Here is a 9,903-nt window from a genome sequence, read left to right on the forward strand (position 1 = left end):
CAGCAGGAAACTTACAAGCTCTTTACATTTTCTTCTTCTATTTCTTTGTACTCTATGCCCCCAGTTCACATGCTAAGTGAATTTACTGAAGCTAAATATATCCAAACTTGTAGTACTCTGATAAATGCTACTGGATCATTCCATGGAAAAGTTGCTTAATTTTTACACAGACAAGCAACTCCAAAGTCCGTGCAAAAACAGCACAGTCTCAGGTCTTACAACATACATTTTCTTCTTCTATTTCTTTGTACTCTATGCCCCCAGTTCACATGCTAAGTGAATTTACTGAAGCTAAATATATCCAAACTTGTAGTACTCTGATAAATGCTACTGGATCATTCCATGGAAAAGTTGCTTAATTTTTACACAGACAAGCAACTCCAAAGTCCGTGCAAAAACAGCACAGTCTCAGGTCTTACAACAGACAAGTTTAGTACTGAAACACAGAAAAAACCCAGAAAACTTAATTCAGCAATGCAGATCAAGCAAAGAGCTGTTTCATGGGGAAGTTTAATTTCAAAGTAATCGTTTTGTCTGCCACAAGAGATACCCATAATGATCCAAACTTGGTAAGTATCTGAACCCAGAAAGCGTGTTGCATCACAGAAGAAAACCAGGGGGATCAGTAACACAAAAATGCAGAGAAGAAATATAAAATAAATAAATAAAAAGACAAGGACTGTCTGTTAATAAGGTGTTACCAGAAACAGATAGTGAAGTGAAAGGAGGATTGGTGAGGAACCTGCTTTGAGGAGGGGATGAAGCTCCTATTCCATACTGGGCTACAAGCAAGGGAAAGATGATGCAAAAGGAAAACCTGCAGTTTCCTACTCAGTCGAGACAAAAGACATCCCTGGCCCATTTCTCCACTACTGCCTCCCAGGACAATCTTTTGTGACCATTGCACAAAATACAGGAAAGTTATGCAGCTTGCACAGACTACAGCTCCCAGAGAGGAGCAGAGTGACACCAATGTCACCATCAGCATCAATGAGACCAAGAGGGGAGAAGGACAACTTCTTTCCTTCATGGGCAAGCAGTAAGAGGTAAAATCCTAAATATCTGCTTCATTTTCACTTTACATGAAGCAAAATAATTCCAGACTTCTTGAAACAAAGACTGGGCTTTTGGAAGATAATAGTGTTGAGCCACACCCTCACAAGACATTCTGAAAACTCAAACTGCATGTTCTAAAAGAAAGAAATTACTGGATGCACCTGCAACATAAAGCTAAAGGAATGTTATGACCTTCCAAGCCTTTTCCCATGAACTACGAAAAGGTGATAATACTGTATGAAAAATCAGACTACTCAGGAATAAAAGATTCACAATGGTATCCCAAGGCATCCCTGAAACAATCCAAACCCAAGTTTTAGGCATTCACCCAAAGGTAATACAGCAAATAAGAGCTTTGAAGGGATAATCTGAAATTAGGACCCACTAGATTCACCCACACATCCAATATTGTCCTCCACACCTGCTCTGCTCTTCTAACCTTGGTTTCTCAGGTCACAGTCATCCTTTGCATCTGTAATTGGATTAGCTGAAGAACTTCTAGTACCACAGAACTCTTGGAGTGAGCCCTCTCCACATGAAAGTTTTAGTTAATACACTAAGGATTTTGGTGGCCAAAATTCCTTCTCAATTCAAAATAAACTGCATTTCTCAGTACAGGAAACTGTCGGTGTCGTGAAGGCAATGTTTACTAAACTTCTTCAACTGCAAAGCAGTGTCTTTACATGAACATTCAGAGTTAGATCTTTCAACTGTACCTCAAGTCAGTCTCAATTTTATATAGGTAAATATGCATCTAAAAAACAATGTTCCCCTGCACAAAAAGTATATAGAACCAAATTTTATATGCATTTATATGGGAGGTAGGATTAAAAAAGGCAACCCCTGTGCTTCAGAATATTTCTATACCATTAGATACCAAAATCTACTACGTACTCTACCATGTACCAGCAATGGGAGTAAGGCACAACACAGCACAGCTCAGAGCACCCAACTAGAGACAACTGTTCTACAGAGAGGAAAAACAAACAAGAAAAATAATTTAAAAATTAAAGTCAAAATATACATCAAGATCTGCCTAATTTCCTATCACAACAAACAAAAACCAGTTATTTTCTAAGTAGAAGTTATATTTGCTCTTTCAGAAAACTCAAAGGGCACATATAGCAAATTTTTCAAGCTTTTTTCCACATAGTCCTTTAAGCACCTGAGGGTTCTTGCTTAAAATTCATCCTGAAGATATCTGACTATTCTCAATAAAGGTAGTGTAATGATCTTTTCATTAAGGAATCACAGAATCCTAGAGTGGTCTGGGTTGGAAAGATCATCTAGTTCCAACTTGCCATGGGCAGGGACATCTCTCACTAGCCCAGACTGCTCTGAGCCCCATCCAGCCTGGCCCTGAATCTTCTGCACTTGCCTCATGAATCTTGGTGCACCTCATAGAAGTTCTGAAACAAAATACTAGATATTTATCTTTCTGAAAGCATAACTATAAGATAGATGAACTACAGAAAAAGATATGTTGACTGCTGTTAATCATATGTATCCATCAATAGTCACAGCATATTTCAGATCCAACCAATCCATTAATATTTTCACTACCATCCTCAAAACCCATTACCTGAGTAGAACAGAAACCCATGAGCAAAGATCAAGGCTAGCCACTGTGGAACAGCAGAAGATTAAGCAACAAAGCTTCTCTTTTTAAAAACCTTGCAGTTCCAGCCACTGCAGGCACAGGCCACAGAGCCTTGTCAGGCCAAGCAGGAGGAAAGGAGCTGATTTTCAGTAGAGCTTATACGAAACCAAAGGTAAAGTCTGAAATAGATAAAGGTCATAGGCAAAACCCTATTCACTATCTATTTACATCAGCTTATAGAGAACTTCAAGGAAAACAACACATCAGAGTGAAAGTGGGCATTACCTTTAACAAATATTGCTGTCACACTACTCCAGTTCTAAACATCCCAAAGAGGAGAACAATCTCCTCAAGTGACCTACAGATAAGTATTCAGCTCACTATACAATCATCTGGAGTTTACAAAATGTGGGAACACTATTTCCCTGTGCCTCTGTGAGAAAGGCAAGTTGAATAAAATCCTCACTACATTCAGCAGCAAAATACTAATCCTTCTTTCAGCCCAGAGAATGTGAAAACATTTTTCCTGGCAAGAACTGCCATACATTGACACTTGGGGAATCCACAGGGAGGCTTACAAAAAAAAAAAAATACACTTGGAAAGTTTTGAACACCCACATTACCTGACACACACAACACAAATCTATCCCTGCTCAGTATTTGTAGCTTGTATATACACAAGAGATTATGCTAAGTATTTTCTAATATATGTCAATAGGTACCAGTCAGCCTAACAGACTCAAAGTTACTTAAGCTGTCTAAATTGCCAAAAGCAGCTTAGATGAAGACCTCTGCCATATTCCTTTAAAGCAGAAAAACTTAAAAAAAAAAAAACCAACCACAAAAAACTAAACAAAACCCTCCAAAGTAAGAGTGTGAAGCATATTATGCAGTTCTGAGTTAGACTCCAGCACACCAAACATTAATAAACACATTGCCAGACATTTGCACATAGAAGCAGAACAGTAGGGAAAAATAATCACTAGCTCATCTTTCAGGGCCTCATCCACTATTAAAAACAAATAAAAAGCATTTCTGTGTAGTCACCACAACATTGTCCCTACAAATAAGCTACGGAAAATAAAATCAATAGTTTCATGCTTCATAAAATCTCTTATGATGGGACACAATAACAGCATTAAAATTCATCCTCAAACACAAGAAAACAAAATTAATTCCAAATTTAAGCTAGCTAGAAGGTCTATTTATAATCAAGAAAACCTAAATTAAAAGAGCAATATAAACAGCAAGTTGCTAACAATAGGCAGACAGATGTCTGCTGGGTAGGGGTGGGATGTTCCAATAAACAAACCCAGGCATATTTAAATGGAAACTAAGAAGTCAGGAGCAGTGCTAGAGACTTGGTCCTCAATGTATTCCCTTATATTGTTTAAGTGTAGCTACTCCTCTTTTTGTCCAATCATAGACTTTCAGGTAATTTCATGTTCTGAAGGCTTTGGGCAAAAGTTATCTGGTTTTGTACCTTGCAAAGAAAGAAATGCTAGGGAAGTTAAGTATTAATACAATTGATAGAGTCGGTGAAGAATTCTGACCACTAACTCCATCTCCATCTGACTTAAAATAGTGTAAAGCCTAACTATTCAGTAATTTAGTAACAGGAAGAGCCAAGTGAGATTTAGCAACTGAAAGTCGACAAGACTAAAAAGACACATCTCAAAATGCAATGGGAGGAGTCATGTTCATCTCTGCTGTCAGAACAAGGTGAGAGAAGTGGAGGATATGTCTGCTTTGCCATACATTTGCACATCTGAAATTCTCCTGCATCTCTACCATTTCTGGACACAGAGTGCTCTGCTGAGATTAACATCTGCTGTTAGAAGTCAGTACCAGCTCTGGTTAGAGTCAGAAGCATAAACTGTGGCACCTCAAGGCTGAACAGCTGTGAGTACTGTAAATGGAGTGAACTGCACTTCAAATGCTGAGGAAATTTCAGCTGCTGCAGAGTCTGGCAAAGCCTTTGCTTAATATACTTTCTGCAACTGTGTTCTTCATATTGTGTACAATTCAAAACCTCATTTCTACATCTATGACATCCTGTATGACTTCAAACTTGTCGGGAGGAAATCCAAATACCACAATTATTAGAATGGCAACTAAATCCTTAAGTCCATCATTACAAAACAATACCAGGGCAGTCTTGGGATCGAGTGTTTTGACGTGTCTTACGTGTGAGGTATTGAACAGCATTTCTGAGATGTTTGAAGGAAGATCCTTCTATGGAGACACAGCTGAATTTAACTGAATACAAATATAAACTAACACACACTATCTTAAACAGAAGTGTGCAGCAGTGATGAAATACTGTGCATAGAAAGCAACTAAAGATTATCTGCTGAGGACTCACACTTAAAGTTCAAAATTTAGCTTTGGAATCCACTAGCATCCTGTATGTTTCACAGATTAACTTATAAATTTTAAGCACATAAGCCTTCAATTTTGTAGCATACACTCTAGAAGGCAAATAAAGGGCCTAATTAAATCCACCAAGATCATAATTAGAATCATAACTGATTGTGTTTACATTAAAAGTTCCGTAAGCTCTCAAAGTAAAAAGTTTATTTTCCTTTTTTTTTTCAGTGAAAAATTCTAGAAAGAATAAAATTAAGTTCTTGCACAGCAATTTGATTTCATCAAGTTGATCTTCCAAGGTCAGAGTACAGTTTGACTAGGGTAATGTGTAATAGAAGGTAACTCCCAGAAAACAAAAAGCATTGCCAAGAATCCAGTTATTTTATCAAGGCAGTGGTGATGTATTTCATTTCCAGCTGTCCATACAAAAAAAAAACACCTCCAAGTCAGTTTTGCTTCATGTAAATGTAACAGATAAAGCACATGGATCCAAGATTAAAAGACTTTTCTCCCAGTGAATTAGACAACCCCAATAAAAGTTGTCTTACTCTAAATAGCTGTCTCAGGTTTATGTGAGCTAAGTCTGATGCCTTCAATTCCTAGGTGATCACCACACTAAGTGTACTAGAAAAGTTTGCTCCTCTGAGCCTTCAGAAAACGCATTTACTTTCCTAAGCCACAAGATGTTCAAATACCCAAGTACTAGTTTGCCATTTTGTAACTAACTATATACAAACCAGTAGGAGCTTCTTATACACAGAAACACAGTGCATGTCAGGAATTAAGTACAGGATGCCATCAGAAATTGTCTTCATACTACAAGCAGAGAAGTTGGTATAGAGGCAATCAATCTGGCATTCCTACTCTTATACAAGGACTTTCCATCAGTATGAGAATGGTCTGAAGTTGGCTGATCCAGCTTAATACACAAAACAGGAACAGTGTACATAAAAACAACTCAATTCAATACTCCTAAGATAAAGTACTTTAAAATCAGCTACAAAGACTTCTTACAAGCTACAAGTCTAGGGGAGAAATGCTACTTTGGTTACATAGTGATTTAGTAACTCATGCAATTATACTGGTCTTGTTCAACTAGTTAAATTGATGTTCACAGATTTACTAAATCAAAAACAACTATGATAAATATTTTGTTACAATGTCCACTACTATCCCTTCTTTCCTGAAAAAATAGAACATAGTTGTCAACAAATTCAATCTACAAAAATCCATACACTGCTGTATGTTTATATAAAACTGAGCAAAATTTCTCCCTCGACTGACTTCCTTTTCCTACAGATTTCACATGAAGCCATGCAATTATGGCACTCTTGAAAATGGGAACTGTTTATTAATCTCTGAGAAATGTTTAGAAAGAAGTGTTTACACATAAGGAGCTTACTAGATTTAGGAAGGAGAGCTGAGAACTGAAAAGGAAAAAGAGGAACAACACAGATTAGAGCTTGGGTGATTCTACTCAGCCACACATTCAAGTCTAAGAGTTTACAGGTCACACAACTGGTTAATGGCATCCATTAATGCAGCAGACCTGACACAGAGGCTGAAGGGAAGCCACAATTATTCCAACAGAAAAACAAAGAATGATTTTTGCCTGCAGCACATGACTTAACACAGGGAACAGCAAAGGTTGCAAACTTCTCCTTTCTGATTTCCATCACACCATTGTAACAGAACTAGATTAACATGTGTAACTTTTCAGTTTCTATCCCTTAGTAACTGCCAGTACCAATTACCATACCAAGAGTCACCCAGTGATTACATTATAATGGGAGCAGTGAAACAGAGGGTTTAAAACTACAGGTTTAAGGGGTATAAACATTAAGGACAATATTTAAGGATAGGTAAACATTTGTAAAAACAACAAGCAATCTTGGAATAAGGTATGCAAGTGTAACGTTTTGTGACACACATGGGACAACCACCAACATGCTAGAAAGCACAAGGCTATCAACAGTTAACCAACAGCAGCCTCTGCTTTGCCTACAAAACCAAATGATTCTCAGCATGTTCAAAGTTCAGTTGTATTACTTTTAACTAGAATGGCTAAAACCCAACAAGTTCTGTAGACTCCAATCACCTTTCCTAAGTTCCTTACATAACAAACTTAGCCCTACAGGCCATGTGCTGGCACACTGCACCTCCCACGAGTCAGTAATGAGGAACTCCTGGCAGGGCCAAGGAGAGAGACCCAAATCCAAACTTTCCAGAAGGAACTAAATGGGTTAAGCAACACATCCAGACTTCTGCATTGCCATGACAACTCAGCAGGTATTCACAAGGTAGCAGTCTGCAACTTGGCAAGTTTTTGAATCCAAGTCCCTAACGGTATCAGAATGGTCTGTGTGTAATTCATAGAATCACAGACTGGTTTGGGTTGCAAGGACCTTATAGACCATCCAGTTCCAACTCTCTGCCACGGGCAGGGACACCTTCCACCAGACCAGGCATTAATTCTTAAGCATATGAATGAACAACATTCAAAAGGTACCAGTGACAAAACAAAGTCCATTAAGTTCTATTAAACAAAAGGATATAGACATGATTTCACACTCCTGCTAAGCCAAATATTCCAGAAACTGGGAAAGAGCTGCTATTCTCTGCTTGCCTTGCCTTGTATCTTTTTCAAAGTCAGCAATCACCAACAGATACCTCAAGAAAGTCCTAAGCCAAATGTATCTTCCCCAACATAACTTGACTCTTCATTAAAAATACAAAAAGCCAACAAAATACCACAAAGAATGCAAGAAGCATTGAAAGATACCTTCCTCCCAAGATGTCCATACCTGTGGAAGTGCAGTATTGAGCTGTCTCTGCAAGGAATCTCTCTCATGACCAACTTCATGCAGCTTGCCCTGGGTCAAGGCTAGTGTCTCCTGAGTCTCTCTGAGTGTTTCCAGCAGACGATCCCTTTCTTCCAACATGGACACCATTAACTGCTCAAAGTGGGAATCAGCATCTGACTGTAATGGGGAACCTGAACCATGGCCTCCATTTCCCCCAGCGGGAATCTCGGCCTCACTGATGGTTGGCATCACCTCACACATCATCTTGAAACAAAAGGAGACAAAACAAAGACCATAAATTGAAGTCAAACAAATCTAAACAGGAACTTTGAGCACTGCCCACAATACCCACTTAGCTTTTCCCCACGATAGCATCAGTGAAGGTTGCCAACACCTCAGTGTTTGCCACTATTTCATTAAGACTGTGAGAGAACACAGTGTAATCAAGGCATCACTTCATAATGAGAATCTCGTGACTTCTTGCAAAACCAGATTTTTACAGCTGCATTTCAAACCCTGATTTAATTTATATTTCTGTGAAGAGTAAACTGCTACTGAGATCGTTAAAAAAACAAAGGCAAGGCATGCAGCCTGCCCCAAAAAAATACACACTTACCCCAGCAACTGATCACACTGCACATTTTCAGAATCATTATCTGCTTCTTCCAATGCTTCAAATGTATACAGACCGTATCTAAAACAGTACTTTGAATACTTTGGCTGTAGAAAGTTTATGGTAAAAGTGATGCATGTAAATGAGTGGTAAATACCAAGACTCCAATGCAGGAGATAACCATAATTCATTATCAAATAGCAGCAGCTGTCAACGTGGACAACAAAAGTAAAGGGAAGCAAAAATAACTAAAGGCACAGCATGAATGCAGTTAATGCAAATGTAAGCCCTACTGGTAAACTGGAAGGGCATTTAAGAGACCTTAACAGATCCTTACCAGAGCTAAGGCATCAAGTTCTAAAGAAGCATGGAAAAACCCACTAATAGAATGACTGCACACTCTCACTGAACCACTAAGGCTTCTAAAGTTCTTCAGACAGCCTCTCTCAACATCCCAAACCTACAGGAACCTAAAGCAAGTCACAAAAAATAGTTCTCAGCCTCTCAGGTACCACTAAGTTTGTTCTCAGCCTTAAATTTCATACTCATATCTGAATGTTTTAAAGACCAATTAAACTTATTCTAACTGTGGGTCCTCCAGACCCTTGAAGGACTTGGAACAGTCTGAAGTGCTTTGTAACACTTTCCTGCATGACTATGACAAGCCGTGTGTTTTCACCACTGCGTTATTTACCTTGCTCAATAAAACAAAAAGGCTTGGAAGACAGGCCCCAGGCTTCCTGCAGTACCAGTTCTTCTCTGTTTTAGCAGTTTTCTGTTATCCCCCAAACCCTTCTGGATTGCAAAGCATCCATCCAGCTCCAGCCCAATGTCTATTTAATGGAAACACCCCGTGCACATGAAAACAAATAAACCTGCCGGGGGAAGAGCAGATCCAGTAAAAAGCAGCAGCTTCAGGTAACTTGCCAAGTCCCCGGAACAGAAGAATGTGAAAATAAACTGTCTCAGCTTCCCATCCCTCTCTTACTGGCCCATAGGTCCTGCAACAGCTGGGATGGAGGAATCATGTGCCGAGGAAAAAAACAAAACCGTAGTCCGATGCAGCGGTGCAACAGCCTCAACAGTTCATCGCTCACGAATTCAGCTCAGGTCACAATCGCATTATTAAACAGAGTACGGACAGCACGGGGAAACAGCACGAGCTTTCTTGGGAAGGATTTGGAAAAGCCTCCCCTTTTTTCTCTTCTGTTAATTCCTACGGGAGGCTCTCCTTCCAGTTTCCTGGATCTTAGTTCAAACATTTATAATCCCAAGAGCAAGGCGCTGCTGTGGCTTCAGAAGGCGAGAACGGAGAGACCTGTTGTTTCCTCCGCGCTGGTCCTCCACCCGCTCGGTCCCACGGACGATGCTCCCAATCCGAGACACCCAGCCGAGAGCGCGGGGAAGGAAGAACGGCCCGAGGGGGCCCGGGCGGGGGAGCAAGGCCCGGGCGGGACGGG

General features: G+C 39.6%; 1 protein-coding gene across 1 annotated transcript in view; it reads right to left on the bottom strand.

Annotated features, from left to right (window-relative positions):
- Window positions 1–9,642, bottom strand: part of PPFIA1 (protein tyrosine phosphatase, receptor type, f polypeptide (PTPRF), interacting protein (liprin), alpha 1) — a 51,580-nt gene extending 41,938 nt beyond the window's left edge. Inside the window, exons 1-2 of the mRNA XM_009084593.1 lie at window positions 9,138–9,642; window positions 7,831–8,094 (exon numbers count right to left, since the gene is read on the bottom strand). Coding sequence (XP_009082841.1) covers window positions 7,831–8,094 — 264 coding nt within the window. The 5' untranslated portion in view covers window positions 9,138–9,642. The remainder of the gene's footprint in view (window positions 1–7,830; window positions 8,095–9,137) is intronic.
- Between the last annotated feature and the right edge of the window lie 261 nt (window positions 9,643–9,903).

This window comes from Acanthisitta chloris, unplaced genomic scaffold (assembly GCF_000695815.1).
Source record: "Acanthisitta chloris isolate BGI_N310 unplaced genomic scaffold, ASM69581v1 scaffold33791, whole genome shotgun sequence".
Taxonomy (NCBI): domain Eukaryota; kingdom Metazoa; phylum Chordata; class Aves; order Passeriformes; family Acanthisittidae; genus Acanthisitta; species Acanthisitta chloris.